A 21,016-nucleotide genomic window follows, 5' to 3' on the forward strand; every position below is an offset into this window, starting at 1 on the left:
AAAAGGGACTATAATATTCTCAGAGAGTTAGAAGACATTGTAGCCATGAAACAAAAATAATAGACTATTAAAAAAATACATATTCAGAGACTTAAAAAGAGCTCTTAAAAAATAAAAACAGGGCTTCCCTGGTGGCGCAGTGGTTGAGAGTCCGACTGCCGATGCAGGGGACATGGGTTTGTGCCCTGGTCCGGGAGGATCCCACGTACTGCGGAGCGGCTGGGCCCGTGAGCCATGGCCACTGAGCCTGCGCGTTAGGAGCCTGTGCTCCGCAACGGGAGAGGCCACAACAGTGAGAGGCCCGTGTACCGCAAAAAAATAAAAAAATAAAAACATACAGAAGACAAGGAAATCTCATAAGATAGGTTGGGAGATAAGACTGAGACAATCTCCTAGTGAATAACTGGCAAAGATGTAGAAAACAGAAGAGAAAACAACTCGACTGAATTTGTACCTGAGCAGTCAGTACCATATCCACGATGTGGCAGGCAATTTCTCAGTGAATTTTTCTGTCTCTTCTACCAGACTCTAAGCTACAACAGTAGGGCTGGTGTCATAACTTTGCTCACCACTGTGCTCTCAGTACCCACCCAACTCACAACATCTGCTCAATAAATATTTGTGGAATGAATCAATGAAGCAAAACATCCGTTCCCTTAAATTAATGTTATTTTAACTTTACTGGTTTACAGTTGTATAAAAACTCTTCTATTTTTACATACTTAAATAACGTTACAATAAAAATAATTTAAGAAAAAACTGGGGGATATTTGTAACTTTGCCCCTTAGAAAAATTACTCAAGTTTGGAAAACACTGTTCTGTTCCATGATGTAAGGCCTGAAAAGGAGGAAGAAACAAGTTTACAAAGACTTTTTCAAAGGCAGCATGAGAAGAGTACAAAAATATGTGGTCAAAAAAGCAGAAGTGACTTATTTACCAACCTTTCTAATAGGAAAAACTTCATGCATCACTGAAACTGGTTGTACTCACAATTTTCAACTCAGCCACTTCTGACTGGAGTCGAGGAGCAGCCCAAATCAGTGTAGACACAGATTCAGCCAGACCAGAATCTAACTCCCTAATTAAGGTAAAATACATAAATAAAATTTAACATTCTTTCAAACAAACAAAACCCCATCATCTGTATCCCATACTTGATAGCCTCTAAGGCAATTTCACAAATCTCACTGGATTCTCACAATAACTCTAGGCTTCAAGCCATCACTGTCATCCTATTTTGGAGGGGGAAACACAAACAAAGTAACAAGCCCAAGGTCACAAAGTCAGAAAATGGTTGAGCCAAGACTCAAACTTAGGCCTCTTGATTTCAGATTCCAAATTTTCTTTTCACCAGTTGTCTACATTGAGATCAAGCCTTCAAGTGAATAGCAGGAAGAATGTTGTTGGGTATGTGAAGTGGTAGTCCCTTAGTGCTATCGCCCTACGTGTAGGAAGAGACCAGTATTACTACTCCTTTCTCAAATTCCAGAGGTGTTTTGACTTAGGTCTTCAAATTAAAATACCTTACTTCATTACAGTTATACAAGATGAAAAAGTGCTAGAGGTGTGCTGAACATCACTGTGCCTACAGTTAAACAATACTGTATTGAGTGCTTTAAAATGTTTAAGGCAGATCTCATGTTAAATGTTCTTATCAAAAAAAGGGGGACACAAGGAAATTTCTGGAGGTGATAACTGTTTTCTAACTTGATTGTGATGATGGTGTACAGGTGTATGCCTATGTCCAAACTCGTCAAATTGTACATATTAAATATGTGAAGTTTTTTCCTAAATAACCATACCTCAATGAAGCTTAAAAAAAAAAAAAAAAAAAAAAAGACAAACCAGCTTACTTCATAGACTGGATGAGGCCAAACCGAGCCAGCAGCAGGTCACAGTACAGCTCCAGGATCTCCATGGCCTCCACAAGGTAGTCTTCTCGAATAATGTGCTCCACTCGGATTCGAGCTCGTTCATCTTTCCCAGCAGCCAGATAATCAGCAATCTCCTTCCTTGCTTTCTGGGCCAGTTCCGCTAAAGCACAAATCCCACTCCAGTCACAAAGTAGTAGTATACTGGGCCCTGGCCTGCAGGCAGACATCTACCCCAAAACAGAAAAGTGGGTGTTTCTACTATATCCTAGCTCACCTTCCCTTAGCAAATTTAGTCTCATCTCATCTAGTCTAGAATTTGCTACCTCGTCTAGATGAGAATATTGTTTGTGTAGCCAGAAATTTCCACCTATGGAGTCAGGTTACCTATTCCACAGCAAGAGTATGTTCCTTTCCCTGCAACAAAGTGATTCAGTCTAACTAGTCACAAAGGACAGCAGAAATGTATCCAAAACCTAAACGATATGGGATCCTTAAGACTTCATAGTGCTAGCCTGAAAGAGCCAATATTGAGGTGCTAGGACTCAGTGGTGTATTTTGGGAAAGAAAATATAATGCAATCATGCATAACTCACTTTTTTTTTTCTCCAAGAGTTTAAGACGGTTTATGACTAATCTCAAATTGACTCGTAAACGCTCAGCTTTAAATCCAGAGCCCAGCATGCTGTGCTGTTCCTCCTGGAAAAAGATAAGCAGCACAGTGACTACTTTCAAGTTATAATTAGTTCAGGAACTAAGACCAAGTTAGAGGGTGGATTATTTGACATTATAAACCAAAGTAGTTTTCTAATACAGGTAAATAACATGATCTGACTCACATTTTTTAAAGGTCATTTGGCTGTTGGGTGGAGAACTGATTGGGGGAGGATAATAATGGAAGCAAGAGAACCAAGAACAACGCTATTACAACAGTCCAAACAAAAAATGAAAATAGCTTAGACTGGGATAGTTAGCAGTGGTGATGGTAGAAGTGATTGGATTTGAGATCTGTTTTGAGCACAGAGATGAAAGAACCTGGTGATGGATAAAATGATTATCTCTGTACTGGTGTAGGAGTGGGGTGATAAAAACAAAGAAGCTGGAAGGCCTCCTACTTCTCCCCCAAAAAAGATAAGAGGTAGTAATAAGAAAAGATTATCAAATTTAGAACTAAATTCAAAAATATTATCACCTTAATTCCTCAAATCCTCCTACTAAGTCTTAGCCTTTGGAACAAGCTACTGCCCAAGATCACAGAAATATCATTAACATCTACCCACCTACAAAGAAATATACAAAGAGGTAAAAAAGTTAAAAAAAAAAACTGCTCTATAAAATTCGACAACAGGGATAAACAAGGTCCTACTGTATAGCACAAAGAACTAAATTCAATATACTATGATTAAACCATAATGGAAAAAAATATTTAAAAAAAAAGAATGTATACATATATACAACCGAATCACATTGCTCTACAGAAGGAATGAACACAACACTGTAAACAACCATACTTCAGTAAAAAAAATTTAAGAACGAAAAGCAAAATAAAATAAAATTCGACAACAGAAGGCTATTATTTACTAAGACTTTTACTGAACAGCAGAGTTAAAGTCAACAAAACCACTCCCTCCACCCATAAGACTTTAGGGTATAACACTGTGCATTGACCACTGTGCACTGTGTATCAAGACAGCACTATTTCTCTCTATTAATTATGGACCTGAACTTCAAAACATGTAATATCCAAACAAAAGCTAGGCCTAACAAAGTAACCAAAGGACAGACAAACCAAAAAACATACCCAATGTAAGGACAAACACTAGGAATAGTATGTCTGCCTGTACATAAACCACTAACAGAAAACATCAGATGTATTTTCCTTTTGTGAAACTGCCTGCAGAATCCTTTATACTTCATTTAATAATTAACCCAAGTCCCAGCTTACAATGGTAAATATCTGGGATCCATGATAATACTAAATTATGTTCAATCCACTTAACAAATATTTGCTGATTATCTCTATGACAGACAATGGCTGGAGATAAAAAAATTTAGAAGGCACAGTCCTTGTGATCAAAAGAACTTAAAATTCTATTGGAAAAAAAAACAGCTAAGAATATCTGGCAACTACATTACTATTTGCTAAGAACTAGAATTCTAGACTAGTACTCAACTGGAAGTGATTTTGCCTAGAGGGGACATTTGGGAATGACTGGAGACATTTTGGTTTGTCGTGATTTCAGGAGATGGTACTAGCATATATAGTAGGCATACAAGGATGCTGCCTACATCCTACAATGAACAGGACAACACCCCCGCCCCAAACAAAAAAAAAATCCAGCCCAAAATGACAATAGTGTCAAGATTAAAAAACCTATTCTAGAGAAAAGACATGCAACCTGCTCAGGGATGTTACAGGATTCTTTCTAGAAGGAAAAGCCTAAGCCAAGTCCTGAAGGACAAGCAAGATATTCGTAAGGTAAAAAGAGGGTGTGACTATCCTGGGCAGAGGGAGTGATGTGTGTAAAATCCAGGTACTAGAAAGAACAAGAAGTTTTGTGAGAAACACAAGTTCAGTACAGCTGAAGCATGGTATTAATTACAGCTTATGCCATATGTCTCATAATCCTAAATTCAAAACTTCAATTCAGGGCTTCCCTGGTGGCGCAGTGGTTGAGAGTCTGCCTGCCGATGCAGGGGACTCGGGTTCGTGCCCCGGTCCGGGAAGATCCCACATGCCGCAGAGCGGCTGGGCCCGTGAGCCATGGCCGCTGAGCCTGCGTGTCTGGAGCCTGTGCTCCGCAACGTGAGAGGCCACAACAGTGAGAGGCCCGCGTACCACAAAAAAAAACAAAAAAAGAAACAAACTTCAATTCAAAAATTATTTAGAGGGCTTCCCTGGTGGCGCAGTGATTGAGAGTCTGCCTGCTAATGCAGGGGACATGGGTTCGTGCCCCGGTCCAGGAAGATCCCACATGCCGCGGAGCGGCTGGGCCCGTGAGCCATGGCTGCTGAGCCTGTGCGTCTGGAGAGACCACAGCAGTAAGAGGCCCGCGTACCGCAAAAAAAAAAAAAAAAAAAAAAAAAAATTATTTAGATGATGTCAGGTGCTATAGTAGGTTCTGGTGCTGACTAGATCCATACAGTATTCCTATTCTGAAGGTATTCATAACCAGAGATAGATGGGAATTAGAAAAACAGCCATGGAAACAGTAACTAGCACTAACATTTACTCTACCAGGCACTTGCCCAAGATCAGCCAGCAACTAAGTGGTAGAGCTAAGGATAAAACCTAAGTGCATCTGAATTCAAAATCCAATTAAACAATCCTAATCATACAGTGCTACATCATTTTTGGTACTAACAATTGTGATACAATATATATTTTTAACCCCCTTCAACAAATATTTATTGAATGCCTACTATACTGTGACAGGCCCTGGAGATAATATTGGTAAGGAAAAACAGACACGGTTACTGCCCTTATGGAAGTTTATAGTCTAGTTAGAGAAACTTAACACATCAGTAACTAAAATAACAACTGCAGTAAGGGCCACAAAGAAATAATGGTTCTCTGGAGTTTATTATTATGGGATTTGAATTCTTCAGTGGATACCGTCTCACAGATAAACGATAACAATACTGGTGGTCTGATACAGTTATGACAGAAAAACGTCAAGATTTCTCGGTGGTTCTTAAGTAAGTCTATAATCATCAGATGCCGTCAATACTTGCAAACAAAATATTAGTCATATCTGTACTTTATTTTCAGAAGCCTTAAAAACATATACATTTTGACCTAGTAATTCTACTCCTAGAAACTTAACCTAAGGAAATAATCAGAGCTTCATTGCACAGAATTTTATACAAAAATATTTATCATGGGGCTTCCCTGGTGGCGCCGTGGTTGAGAGTCCGCCTGCCGATGCAGGGGACACGGGTTTGTGCCCCAGTCCGGGAAGATCCCACATGCCGCGGAGCGGCTGGGCCTGTGAGCCATGGCCGCTGAGCCTGTGTGTCTGGAGCCTGTGCTCCGCAACGGGAGAGGCCACAACAGTGAGAGGCCCGCGTAACGCAAAAAAAGAAAAAAAATATATATATATATATTTATCGGCACATTTTAAGACCAAAAAATTGAAATAATGAACCATATGAATAATGAAATACTGTTCTTACTAGTTAAATTATATATATTTACGATGGAATTTTAAGTAGCCACTAAGATATTTTTTAAAAAGCATTTACTGGGACTTCCCTGCTGGCACAGTGGTTAAGACTCCGCCTGCCAATTCAGGGGACATGGATTCAATCCCTGGTCCAGGAAGATCCCACATGCCACGGAGCAACTAAGGCTGTGCACCACAACTGCTGAGCCTGTGCTCTAGAGCCCACGCGCGGCAACTACTGAGCCCATGCACCACAACTACTTAAGCCCACGCGCTCTAGGGCCTGTGTGCCGCAACTACTGAGCCCACGTGCTGCAACTACTGAAGCCCGCAAGCCTAGAGCCCATGCTCTGCAACGAGAAGCCACCGCAATGAGAAGCCTGCGCACCACAATGAAGAGTAACCCCCGCTCACCGCATACAGAGAAAGCCCACACACAGCAACGAAGACACAACGCAGCCAAATAAATAAATAAAAAGCATTTATTAACTTATTTATTAATGATATTAGTTTTAAAAGCATGACTATATATGCAGGATGACTCCAAATTCTGAGTTTTAAAAAAAGCACATATGTAAAGACAAAGGCTAGACTAAAAAAACAAACAAAAACAGATTGTTTTTCCAATATGTAAAACTCTTTTCAAATCCAAGGAATTTGAACTAACATTAAAGCTAACACTAAAAACGAAATCTACCTCAGAAAGTATATAATTTGGAATTTCTATCAAAAGACAAAGAATGATATAAATAAATTCATTTGCCTCCTTAGAAAAGCAAAATGTTAACTCATCAGTAAACATTAAGATCAACTTATCAGAATAGGTATCTAAAGTGGCTAGACACTGAAAGACACAAAAGTGTTAATGGAAGAGACAGGTAATAAGGGGTAGCTTTAGCAACATGAAGAAACTCTGGAGGGTGTAAAGACATCTCTATTTCACATATTTGCCTAAACTGGGTCAGCATCCACAAATGCTAGTTTGGGACCATAATGAAACAGCTTGGAAAAGAAAGGAACCCAAACAATCATAAGAATAGGGACTCTGAAGAAGAAAGTGCTAAAATTCTCTGAAATAGGAGCTTAAAAATATTTTATGCTGCAAATATAAATCGAACTCTGCGAATGAAGTTGAAAACACTGAAGTGAGGTCTGTATTTCACTGTTAATCTTTTGGCTGGGAATGTGTGGGGGAGTTTCTCTCCCCCAAACACCCTACTGTAAACCTACTGTAGAAAGCAGATAAAAATAAACCTAAATTACTAATCTTACGATTCAGTAATAGTATTTGTTCAAATTTACAAAAATAAGTAAAATCACAGTGCCCCTTTAAAGGAGTCTAACAATCAGGGTCCTAGCTGGAAACACATAGTATCCACATCTGGGTAATGTGAGACTTTAATAAAGAGACTACTTACAGGACCTCCCTGGTGGTCCAGGGGTTAAGATTCCGAGCTCCCAATGCAGGGGGCCCAGGTTCAATCCCTGGTCGGGGAACTAGATCTCGCATGCATGCTGCAACTAAGAGTCCGCATGCCCCAAGTAAAGATCCCACGCGCCGCAACAAAGATCCCACATGCCACAACTAAGACCCAGAGCAGCCAAATAAATAAATAAATATTTTTTAAAAGAGAGACTACTCATGCAGCTCAATAACAAAAAAACAAACAACCCAATCCAAAAATGGGCAGAAGACCTAAATAGACATTTCTCCAAAGAAGATATACAGACTGCCAACAAACACATGAAAGAATGCTCAACATCATTAATCATTAGAGAAATGCAAATCAAAACTACAATGAGATATCATCTCACACTGGTCAGAATGGCCATCATCAAAAAATCTAGAAACAATAAATGCTGGAGAGGGTGTGGAGAAAAGGGAACACTCTTGCACTGCTGGTGGGAATGTGAATTGGTACAGCCACTATGGAGAACAGTATGGAGGTTCCTTAAAAAACTACAAATAGAACTACCATATGACCCAGCAATCCCACTACTGGGCATATACCCTGAGAAAACCATAATTCAAAGAGTCATGTACCAAAATGCTCATTGCAGCTCTATTTACAATAGCCCGGAGATGGAAACAACCTAAGTGTCCATCATCGGATGAATGGATAAAGAAGATGTGGCACATATATACAATGGAATATTAGCCATAAAAAGAAACGAAATTGAGCTATTTGTAATGAGGTGGATAGACCTAGAGTCTGTCATACAGAGTGAAGTAAGTCAGAAAGAGAAAGACAAATACCGTATGCTAACACATATATATGGAATTTAAGAAAAAAAAATGTCATGAAGAACCTAGGGGTAAGACAGGAATAAAGACACAGACCTACTGGAGAATGAACTTGAGGATATAGGGAGCGGGAAGGGTAAGCTGTGACAAAGCGAGAGAGAGGCGTGGACATATATACACTACCAAACGTAAGGTAGATAGCTAGTGGGAAGCAGCCGCATAGCACAGGGAGATCAGCTTGGTGCTTTATGACTGCCTGGAGGGGTGGGATAGGGAAGGTGGGAGGGAGGGAAACGCAAGAGGGAAGAGATATGGGAACATATGTATATGTATAACTGATTCACTTTGTTATTAAAAAAAAAACAATAAAAGTGAGGTACCACATACTCATTATTAGCCCCTAATCCTATCAAAATTCCATCTTTAAAATAATATAATTAATGTTAGTGAGGGAAAAAAATGAAATGAAATGAAGATTATTCATTTGGTTAGGGGAATAGATAGCTATATGGGAGATCAGAATCTAAAAGTGGTATTTAGAATCCATAAGGTAGTCAGTTTATCACTGTCAAAATTGATTTTTGCATATAATGGAAAGAAACCTAAGTTCTTGCTGCTTTTAACCCTTCTAAATGAGTCAAAAAAACCCACAAAATATATCGAGTATATTGTGCACAAATAAAGACAATGAGGGTTTGAAGGAACTTTACTGATCAATGATAGAAATATACTCTATTTCTGTAAGCATCTCAATTAAATAATGTGAAATATTTGTGATGTACAATAAAGACATTTAGAAGAATAAAAAAAAGAAGAGAGACTACTTACAAAGGTGTGGGTAAGACTTAGAGAAACCAACAAAGGACAGTGAATTGCCCCAGAACCATTAACACATCTAGGCCTGAAGGGGCAAGATGAGGAAGTAGAATCTGGAGAGGGTAGCTATATGGAAAGGGCCACCAGACAGGAATCACTGGTAGAGGTATGCAGACCACTTGCAGCAACCTGGAAGGGAAGCAGCAGGGGGAATAAATACCTAGCCCTCATTCCTCCTGCCAATCCATCTACCCTTCAACTGGAAGCCAGAAAGCAAAGGGGCCCACAGACACGGTACGCGTGAATGAGCCTCCAGGGATGTAGATCAGAGGGAAAAGGATGGTATGTGGCTCTGGAGGAGGAAACAGAAAGTATCCAGCCCAAAGACTATTATTTTTCCACAAGACCAAAGAAGCCAGAACCTACATCTACCAAAGCAACCTCAAATTTACACTGTACTAAGACTTCAGTTAACCAAGCTAGAAAATTGAAGCTAAATGGTCTTTCTGCAATAATAAGTACGGTATAGTGAATATAATTTAAGTTCTTACAACATAATCTCTAAAGTCCGTTTCAACCCTATGATTCTGCAGGACACTAAATATCCCATTGTACTGAATTATATGAAATAGGCAAAAAGGCACAGACAATTGAGATTAATCCTCAAGACATCTCTTGCAAATCTTACTTCTTAAAAGTAACGTAGGGCTTCCCTGGTGGCACAGTGGTTGAGAGTCCGCCTGCCAATGCAGGGGACATGGGTTCGTGCCCTGGTCCGGGAAGATCCCACATGCCGCGGAGCGACTAGGCCCGTGAGCCATGGCCACTGAGCTTGCGCGTCCAGAGCCTGTGCTCCGCAACAGGAGAGGCCACAGCAGTGAGAGGCCCACGTGCCGCAAAAAAACAAAAAAAACCAAAAAAAACCAAAAAAACAGTAATGTAATCTGCACACCCATGTTCATGGCAGCATTATTCACTATAGCCAAGTGGTGGAAACAATCTGTCCATTGACAGATGAATGGATATACATGTGTGTATATATACACACACAATGGAGTACTAATATTAGTAGACTCCAATAGTCCGTGTTGTAGCACATGAGTTTTCTTCCATTGAAGGTTAAATAATACTCTATTCATCTATCAGTATTCTAGCAGTATTAGTCTATCACTATTTAATAATATATATATATATATTTTTTTAACATATATATATCTTAATGGTAAATGTATGCATATACCTTAGGATCCAGCAATCCCATTCCTGGACATATACCCTGAAAGAAATCTGTACAGAAGACCATGAAGACACATGTATACAGATTCTGTGGTAGTAAGGAGGTGGAGGAATGCTAAGTGTCCATTACAAGAAGACAGATAAAATGTCACAGAAACATGACAGAATACTATCCAGAAATCAGAATTAATGAACTAGCTATACTTAGAAAAACATGAATAGTCCTCAAAAAACAGAAGTAAAGAACAGGGTTCTAGGTTCAGCATTCCTTTCACTGAATGAAGCTATAAATCCTGAAGAGCACGTATGGAGCAGCTCTTTGAGAATTCTGAAAAGTAAATAATAGAAGCTGGATGGAGACCAGAATTTGGTATGCCAATAAAGTGGTAGTGAGTTTATCACTTTTTTCCCTCTTATATTCCCTGGCCTAGATGCAAGGCAGCCTGAAACCCAGAAGTGAGCACTGACAGAGAAAGGAAGAATATCAAGAGAAGCTCTCTAGTCCTGCCTTGAGAAACCAGAAAGGGGACCCCCTGGTGTGGACAGAGTGGGTGAAATACACCAAACCAGGAAAGTCAACTCATGGAAAAGACAATCAACATACATCAATGCTGAGATTATACAGATGTTGGAATTAATTGACAAAGACTTTAAAGCAGCTACTATAGGGCTTCCCTGGTGGTGCAGTGGTTGAGAGTCCGCCTGCTGATGCAGGGGACACGGGTTCGTGCCCTGGTCCAGGAAGATCCCACATGCCACGGAGCAGCTAGGCCCGTGAGCCATGGCTGCTGAGCCTGCACGTCCGGAGCCTGTGCTCTCCAACGGGAGAGGCCTCAACAGTGAGAGGCCCGTGTACCGCAAAAAAAAGCAACTACTATAAAAAGGTTGCAACAATTCAACTATACTTCAATAAAAAAAATTTTTAAAAAAACGTTGCAACAGGGGACTTCCCTGGTGGTGCAGTGGTTAAGAATCCGCCTGCCAATGCAGCCGACACGGGTTCGAGCCCTGGTCCAGGAAGATCCCACATGCCCCGGAACAATGAAGCCCGTGCACCACAGCTACTGAGCCTGCGCTCTACAGCCCATGAGCCACAACTACTAAGCCCACATGCCGCAACTACTGAAGCCCGTGCGCCTAGAGCCCATGCTCTGCAACAAGAGAAGCCACCGCAACAAGAAGCCCACGCACCACAACGAAGAGTAGCCCCCGCTCGGCACAACCAGAGAAAGCCCGCGCGCAGCAACAAAGACCCAACGCAGCCAAAATAAATAAATTTATTAAAAAAACAAAAACAAAAAAAAACGCTGCAACAGGTAAGGCCAATTACTCTTGAAATGAATAATAGAAAGTCTCAGTAAAGAAACAAAAGACATAAAGAGGAAACAAACTTTTTTTTTTGGCTGCGTGGAAACCAGCCCCGGCAGTGAAAGCACCGAGTCCTAACCACTGGACCACCAGGGAATTCCAGAGGAAACAAACTTTAGAACTGAAAAATACATCAAAAGTAAGAAACTCACTGTGTGAGCTGGATAGCAGAAAGCAAATGACAGCAGAAAAAACCAATGCACTTCAAGATAGGTCAATACTCCGTATCCAATCTGAAAAAGAGATAAAAAACATTGAAAAAAGTGATCAAAGCCTCAGATATCTGTAGAACAAACAGCAAAGGACCTAATGTTTGCACTGTCAGAATCCCAAAAGGATGGGAGAAACAGTTTGGTACCAAAAAACTTTTGAAAACTCCCCAAATTTAGCAAAAAACATAAATCTACAGACTGAAAGAGCTCAGAGAGCTCCAAAGAAATGTATGCCTGTACTCATCTTAATCAAATTGAAAACTAAAGACAAATTTTTTAAATACTGAAAGCAGTCAGAGAAAAACATGTTACCAATAGATGACCTATTCAAATAATAGATTTCACATCAGAAACAATGGAGGCCAAAAAGAAGTGCCAAAAGAAAAGAACTGTCAACCCAGAATTCTATATCCAGAGACGATATCCTTCAGAAATAAAGGTGAAATAGTCATTCTCAGATAAGGGAAAATTAATAAGAAAACTTGGAAAACTAAAAAGAGGAAGAAATGGCAAGTATTTATATCTTATATTACAGAAATGGCAAATATCTGGGTAAATGTAATAGATGGTTCTTCTCTTGAGTCTCTTAAAACGTATTTGAGGGACACTTCCCTGGCGGTCCAGCGGTTGGGATTCTGCGCTTCCACTGCAGGGGGCGTTGGTTCAATCCCTGGTTGGGGATCCTGCATGCCAAGTGGCATGGCCAAAATAAAAAAATTTGTATTTGACAGTTAAAAGCAAAACTAATAACATTGTCTGATGGGTTTTTTTTCAATGTATGTAAATGTAATACATAAGATAACCACAACATAATAGTATTAAGGGGGGCAGGGCAAAGGGACCTGTATGTTTCTATATTCCACAATAAGTGATAAAATACTGATTCTAAGTAAATTGTGAAAAGTTAAGTACATCCACTGTAATCCCTAGAATGACCAGTAAAACATACTATATCAAAAACTAGACTAAAAAACTCGACAGATTTTAAATTTGATACTAAAGTGTTCAAATAACCCAAGAGAAAGCAGGAAAGCAGAAACAGAAATGAAAAACAAAACAAATAATAAAATGGTAGAACTAAAGTCAAATATACTAATAATTACATAATTAAAAAGAAATGATCTAAACACAAAACACAGAGAATTGTAACTATGTATGGTGACAGATGTTAACTAGACTTTCTAGAATGGTTCAAAAAATGATCCAACTATATACTGCCAAGAAAAAACTACGTCAATACAATAATGTACGTAGGTTAAAAGTAAAGGATGAAAAAAACTAGATCACGCAAACACTAATCAAAAGAAAGCTGGAAGTTGTACCTTTCGACCCCCTCTACCCATTTCGTTACAAACTTCCAGTTATAAAATAAATGAGTCATGGGATGTAACGTACAATGTGGTGTAGTGACTGTGGTTAATACTGTACTGTGTATTCGAAAGTTGCTAAAAGAATAAATCTTTTTTATTTTTTAATTTTCTGGCTGTGCTGCATGGCATGTGGGAAGTGGGATCTTAGTTCCCTGACCAGGGAATGAACCCACGCTTCCTGCAGTGGAAGCTTGGAGTCTTAATCACTGGACTGCAAGGGAACTCCCAAGAGAATAAATCTTGAAAGTTCTCATCAAAAGAGAAAGAATTGTAACTCTGTATGGTGACAGATGTTAACTAGACTTACTGTTGTGATCATTTCCCAATACATACAAATATCAAATCATGTTGTATACCTGAAATTAATAAAATGTTATAGATCAATTATATCTCAACTTAAAAAAAAAAAGCTGAAGGGGCTGAAGTGTTAAAGTAGACTTCAGCAAGGAAAACCAGGGATACAAAGGAATATTATATAATCATTAAAGGGTGATTTCACCAAGAAAATGTAGCAATACTAATAGTGAATTCAGGGAACAACAGAGCTTCAAAATACAAGAAGAAAAGACAGGACAGGACAAAGAAACAAATCCCTAATTGTAGTTGGAGACTTCAACTGTACTTCCCTCTGTAATTCATCAACTAGTAGACAGAATATCAGGATATACAAGAACTGAACACCAACTGTATCTTACTGATGTTTACATAGAACACTCCACTCAACACAGCAAAGCACAGGGAACATTCATGAATATAGACCGTATCCTGAAGTACAAAACAAACCTTAACAAATTAAACAGAACTTAAGTCACCCCAAGTATGTTCTTTAACTGCAATGGAAATTAACCAGAAATCAGTAACAAGAAAGATAACAGAAAATCTCCAAACACTTGGAAATTAAACACCATTACTTCTAAATAATCCATGTTAAAGAGGGAGTTTCAAGTGGAAATTATTTTTAAAGGTTTAAACTGTAAGAAAATGAAAATTAAAATATAACACCAAAATTTGTGGATGAAGCTAAAACAGTGCTTAGGGCAAAATTTACAACTCTAAATGCTTACATTAGGAAAGAAGAAAAGTCTCGGGACTTTCCTGGTGGTGCAGTATTAAGAATTCGCCTGCCAATGCAAGGGACATGGGTTCGAGCCCTGGTCCAGGAAGATCCCACATGCCGCGGAGCAACTACTGAGCCTGCACTCTAGAGCCCACGTGCCACGACTACTGAAGCCTGCACACCTAGAGCCCGTGCTCCGCAACAAGAGAAGCCACCACAATGAGAAGCCCGCGCACGGCAACGAAGAGTAGCCCCTGCTCACCGCAACTGGAGCAAGTCTGAGCACAGCGACAAAGACCCAACGCAGCCAAAAATAAATAAATAAATAAATAAATTTTTATTTAAAAAAAGAAGGTAGGTCTCAAATTAGTAATCTAAGCTTCCACCACAAGTAACAATAAAAAGAGCAAAATTAACCCAAAGCAAGCAGAAGGAAACAATAAAAACAAGGCAAAAACCAATGAAACAGAAAAGAGGAAAATCAATGAAACCAAATGCAGGTTCTTTTGAAAAGAGGAAGGAGGGAGAGAGGGGAGGAAGAGAGAGAGACAGAGAGAGGAGACACAAATTACCAGTATCAGGACGGAAAGAGACAGATATCATTACAGATCCTACAAACATTAGAAGGGGACATTATTACTAATCTACACCTATAAATTCAACCATGAGACAAAACGAACAAATCTGTTAGAAACGCAATTTACCAAAACTGACACAAAGTGAAACTATATTCAACATCTTGTAATAATAACCTATAACGGAAAAGAATCTGAAAAAGAAGAGATATACATGTATAACTTAATCACTTTGCTGTACACCCAAAGCTAACACAACACTGTAAATCAACTATACTTCAATTTAAAAAACAAAAACAAAAACTGACACAAAGAAGTCGAAAATGTAATTGCCCCTAAACATTACAAAAATTGAATATAAAATTAGGAACCATTCCAGAAGAAAATCCAGGCCCAGGTAGCTTCTCTGTTAAACATTTAAGGAAAATTAGCACAAATATTTACATGAACCCTCACACCTCAAAAGGCTGGTATGAGGATTAAATGAAAATCTGTGGAGTTTAGGGAATTCTCTGGTTGTCCAGTGGTTAGGACTCTGTGCTTTCACTGGCGAGGGCCTGGGATCAATCCCTGGTTGGGGAACTAATATCCCGCAAGCCTTGCGGTACGGCCAAAAAAGAAAAAAAAATTGTGGCATTTAGAACAGTGCCTAGAACATATGTACACAATAAGCACCATATAAACGTTTGTTAAAATAAACTCTAGGGAGTTCCCTGGTGGCCCAGAGGTTAGGATTCCGGACTTTCACTGCTGTGGCCCAGGTTCGATGCCTGGTTGGGGAACTGAGATCCCGCAAGCCAAGAGGCGCGGCCAAAAAATAAACAAATAAAATAAAGTAAAATAAAATAAACTCTAGTCAACAGACCCATACTCTGGGCTTTTCTGGTGACACAGAGGTTAAGAATCCGCCTGCCAATGCAGTAGACACGGGTTCGAGCCCTGGTCCAGGAAGATCCCACATGCTGCGGAGCAACTGGGCCTGTGCACCACAACTACTGAGCCTGCGCTCTAGAGCCAGCGAGCCACAACTACTGAGCTTGCACGCTACAACTACTGAAGCCTGCACGCCTAGAGCCGGTGCTCCGCAACAAGAGAAGCCACCGCAATGAGAAGCCCGCACACCGCAACGAGGAGTGGCCCCCGCTCACCGCTAACTAGAGAAGGCCCCAATGCAGCAACAAAGACCCAATGCAGCCAGAAATTAAAAAAAAAAAACAAAAAAACCGATACTCAAAGAAAAGGTCTAATAATCTAAAGATCAGCTGATAAATAAAATTTAAAAACTGAATAGTTGATGTACACAATATTATATGTTACAGATATACAATACAGTGATTCACAATTTTTAAAGGTTACACTCCATTATTAAATGGAATTTTGTATGTGTCTTAGGTTAAAATAAAACGTTAAAGGTATGCTTTGTATCTTTTTTCCCCTGCTTTAACTTTTTTGATTAACTGTTTTGACCTCATTGGAGGATTTCAACTGTATATCATCAGTATAGCTCTTCTTGAAGGCAAACACTATTTCTGAGGTTCCACTGTTATTCTCACGCTGCCTTACAGTACTTAGTACAAAGCTGTCACTCATTCATCATGTTAATTAGTGGAAATTTAACTAAAAATAACATTGATTTTTAGGGGCTTCTCTGGTGACGCAGTGGTTGGGAGCTCGCCTGCCAATGCGGGGGACACGGGTTCGACCCCTGGTCCGGGAGGATCCTGCATGCCGCGGAGCAGCTGGGCCCGCAAGCCACGGCTTGAGGCCTGCGCGCCTGGAGCCCGTGCTCCACAGTGGGGGAGGCCATCGCAGTGAGAAGCCCCTGTGCGGCAGTGGAGACCCAATGCAGCCAAAAATAAATAATAAAAATTAATGAAATAATAACACTGATTTTTGAATTTCACAAACTTACAGAATCTAGTTTTGTTTTAGATTTAAGGAAAGGAAAATAATTTGCCAAAACACTTTGTCAACTTGAGTTCTGAGGATTTTCAACTTTCAGAAATTAGATTCCTGGACTTCCCTGGTTGCCCAGTGGTTAAGACTCCATGCTTCCAATGCAGGGGGCACAGGTCCTAAATAATTACCAATATATTTTAAAAATCATCAGACCCAAAACTTATCTAATACAAAAGATCAATTTAATTACCATTTCAGGATTTGGGGGGGGGGGCCCTGCAGCACAGCTTGCAGGGATCTTAGTTCCCCGACCAGGGACTGAACCTGGGCCCCAGCAGTGAAAGTGCCAAGTCCTAACCACTGGACCTCCAGGGAATTCCCACATTTCAGGATTTGAACCTGTGTTTCCAAAGCTAACTACCATAAACTTTGTATCTTACAAGATTAGGAATATTAATTTTAGGAATAAACCTAAAAGTTAATAAACTGTTCTGGTAAACAGTTACTGTTTTATACATATACAAACATTTACACACATAAAACAAATATATATACATTACCACATACTAATATTGTCCAATACCTAATTTAAAATTCTCTTCTGATTTAGAGGTTATCCTGAGATCATTTTGTGCCTCAACATTTTTACTGTCACTCATCCACTCACCAAACATGTGTTGAGTGCTATTCTATCAAGTACTGTGCTAAGCCAACAGAGACAAGAGACATTTAAGTAAGATGTGACCCTGGTGTTTCAAGGAGTTCACAATCTAATGGGGACAAGTGACACAAAAACAACTATAAGATACATAAACAACTATAACATAAACCTTATAAAAGGATTATGAACTAGTGACTGCAAATCTACTTCTCAGTATTCTAACTACTGTTTTTATTAGTGTAACACCATTATGTCACACACTGGGCAGCAACCTCATGTTCCCTTCTTGGCTCTTTCCGATCCCTCACTTTACCCCAGACCTTAACATTGGAACAACAAACTGATCTAGTCCCTCTTTTATTACTCAGCTCCAGGAGCTTTTTAAAACTGGATAATCTCTCCATCCTGAATAAGGGAAAATGTAAAACCATGGACTGGCTCATTCCTCATTTTACTTGGGGGGAGAAGGGAAAGACTGCTGCAGCTCAGACCAGCTAGCCAAATTAGTGAAGCTGCCTAGAGGCAGTAATCCTGAAAACTTAGCTAGAAATAGCAAAACAGACCCTCATGTCCTAAGAAACCAACTTTAGAGTCTTGTAGCTCCAAAATCACCAAGCTGGGAAGGGAGGCAACAGAGTCAATAGTGGATAGAATGATATTTTGTAGTACACAGGAAAACTTCTGTATTTGATATGTATTATTTTATTTATCCTGAATGCTTCTTTCTTATAAAATAAGTGATGTAAACAGATTTAGGTATGATTTAGGTATTGCAGACATGAAGATGTGACATCAAAGTACAAGCAAGCTAGAAAGCATTTCCAAGATAATATAGCCCAATTCTTAAAACCATTTCATTTACAGAATGCCAAGTTTACTGTATTTTCACACTATAATCAAATCTCCAGTGACCAAACTAATCAAGATTGAAAATTTAATAAAATGAAGAACCACAAAACCATTAGCATCATGTATAACTCACAACAAAAGTACAGGCTTCAGAATTCAGAGACCATCAAGATTTTCTGGAAGGAGCTATAAATACTGAAATGTGTAGGCATTATAAAAGGATCTTTATCTCGTTTCTCAATAAAAGTAACATTAAAAAAATTACAAAAAATTCTTTGGGTACGGCTTCCCTGGTGGTGCAGTGGTTGAGAGTCCGCCTGCCGATGCAGGGGACACGGGTTCCTGCCCCAGTCCAGGAAGATCCCACATGCCACGGAGCGGCTGGGCCCGTGAACCATGGGCGCTGAGCCTGCGCGTCCGGAGCCTGTGCTCCGCAACGGGAGAGGCCACAGCAGTGAGAGGCCCGCGTACCGCAAAAAAAAAAAAAAAAAAAATTCTTTGGGTATACTTTTACCAACAGTTTCTCTTAAGGCATATTTTTACAAAGTTGTTAATGATGGACTCTGATCACTAGTGAATCCTTATATCACTTAACAGCATATCTGCTACAGCCTATAGAACCTTATTTTAAATGGCTGCCTAATGCCACACTGAGTAATCATTTTTACTTAATTCCTCAACCTTTTTATATTTGCTATATAAAATAATGCTGAAAAAAAAAAAATAATGCTGAAGTTAGTATTCACGTACATACTACTTTTCCTGTATTTTAAATTACTTCATTAGACTACACTCTTTTCTAGTTTTATTTTTAAATCAAAAGAAACTACACATCATTGGGAATTGATTCTGATTTTAAAGGAATGAGAGCTTAAATAAGTAGACTAGAGTTGGGGATTCTGGAGCTCCTATCATTGAGAAGCACAGGAGTGGAGGAAGAAAGAAAACAATTTGGACAGAATAACACTACTTTAAAAATGAGAAAACTTGAGAAACTGGGTGGCTTTAAAATGTAATACTAACATTGAGGTTTCAAAACAATCTTTTATCCTCTAATAAAAGGATATTACTAAGTCCTCCTATCCCAAAAGATGAGGTTCTGAGGAAGCTGTAAAAACAAAATTTCCCGTGGAAATTTCTCCGTAGGTAAAGGAGTCAAAGGGGGGGAGGGGGGAGGGGGAGGAAACATATATATATCAACTATTACTTTATTAAATAAATACACAACGGGGATATAAACGAAACATGATTGGACATGAACTGATCGTTGTTGAAGCTGGATTAGGAGGGAATTCATTACAGTCTTTACCTTTGCCTGTTTGCAATGTTCGTAATAAAAAATAATGAACACGCAAGCATAATAGAAAAACTATGACCAGCTCTTAATTTCAATCTTACTACTTCAGAGAGTGGAAGTCGCTGCCTCTCCTATTACCTAATCATTAAACCGTACACTCTTCGGTCCCGATCCCGGTAAAACTATGCAGGTCGAGTTTCAAGTTCTCTCACCTCCAGCACCGCGGAAGAGGCGCGATGAGAACAGAAAGAGGAAGGGGGCAAGGACAGGGCTACAAGGCTCCTCACTAGATTGCTCATCAGACAGGCAGGGGTCTGCGAAAGGGGGCCAAAGGTCGCTTTTTGCTTCCGCTAAAGAAAAACGCAGTTTCTTCCGGGGCCCCCAGGTACCTTCCCAGGAGGCCGCCCCGCCCGGGGGGAGGCTGCCGGGCTCGGAAGCGAACAGACTCCCGCAGGCACCGGGGACACAACCTTACCGAAGTCTCCCTGGGCCAAAAGGGACCGGGTAAGGGAGTCCCCGAGAGCGCCAGCCCGGCCCTGTCCCTGACGGGTGCCGAAGCCCAGGCCGCGGCGTTTCCGCCCCGGGGAAGTAACGCCTCGGTGCAGGGAGGACAACAAAGTTTGGCGGCGTCAAGTATTCGGGACCAACGGTGTCCAAGTTGCCTGCGGCCCTGCCACGCCCCCGGGCCCGGCCTTGCGCGGCCTTCCGCGCCACAGCCCTTCCGGCCCGACCTCCAGCCCGACCCTCACATCCAGGATCCTTCTCTTTCTCCTCACCTGCCACCTCAAGGTCCTCTGAATCCTGGGCTAGGGACTTCTAAATCCGGAGCGCAGTGTGAGGGGGAAAACAAAGATCCTTGGCGCTGAAGAAGCCACACTCACCTGACCAAATCCGGACCTGAAAACGGAAGAGACAGACTTGGGGAAGAAGGCTCTGCATCCAAAATGGCGGCTAACAAGTACTCAGCACAGTGAGCACGGGCGGAGGGATCCTCGGGGCCGAGCTAGCCACGCCCTCTTCTCAGGGATTGGCTGCGCGCCCTCCGCTCGGGACTCACTCCCCGAGGGCGTCCGGGCTCCACCGCCCAGCTCCCTTCGGAGCTGGCGCAGCCGGGGACTACTTCCAGCGGCGGAGGCACGGACGGCAGCGGAATGCACGTGACGTCTTCAGAGTCACCTGCTGGGGCGCTCGTTGTATTTCGCTGGTGTTTCCCCGGCCGCAGGTAGGCTGGCGGAGGATGCTTGTTTTCCGAGTCCACGCCCATGTTTAGCGTTGTTCCAGTATATGGAAAAACCGGCTCCAGTACCGCCTCCCAAACTCCCTGAGTTAGTCTCTGAGATTTGCTCTCGTCTTCGCTCGACTCCACTCGCCGTGGAGGCATTCCTCCTGCGTT

General features: G+C 40.7%; 1 protein-coding gene across 21 annotated transcripts in view; it reads right to left on the reverse strand.

The window, feature by feature from the left end:
- The window catches only part of IST1 (IST1 factor associated with ESCRT-III), a 31,648-nt gene extending 10,854 nt beyond the window's left edge, over nt 1-20,794 (reverse strand). Inside the window, exons 1-5 of one of the 21 annotated variants that reach the window (XM_032612128.1) lie at nt 20,400-20,751; nt 2,469-2,571; nt 1,855-2,035; nt 992-1,079; nt 455-533 (exon numbers count right to left, since the gene is read on the reverse strand). In XM_032612128.1, the coding sequence (XP_032468019.1) occupies nt 455-472 (18 nt within the window). In that variant the 5' untranslated portion in view covers nt 473-533; nt 992-1,079; nt 1,855-2,035; nt 2,469-2,571; nt 20,400-20,751. Of the gene's footprint in view, nt 1-454; nt 534-991; nt 1,080-1,854; nt 2,103-2,464; nt 2,598-11,855; nt 11,937-20,399 lie in introns of all 21 variants that reach the window. The other 20 variants (XM_032612120.1, XM_032612119.1, XM_032612112.1 and 17 more) reach the window with 20 other exon arrangements.
- Nucleotides 20,795-21,016: the final 222 nt, after the last annotated feature.

This window comes from Phocoena sinus, chromosome 19, assembly GCF_008692025.1.
Source record: "Phocoena sinus isolate mPhoSin1 chromosome 19, mPhoSin1.pri, whole genome shotgun sequence".
NCBI classification, from domain to species: domain Eukaryota; kingdom Metazoa; phylum Chordata; class Mammalia; order Artiodactyla; family Phocoenidae; genus Phocoena; species Phocoena sinus.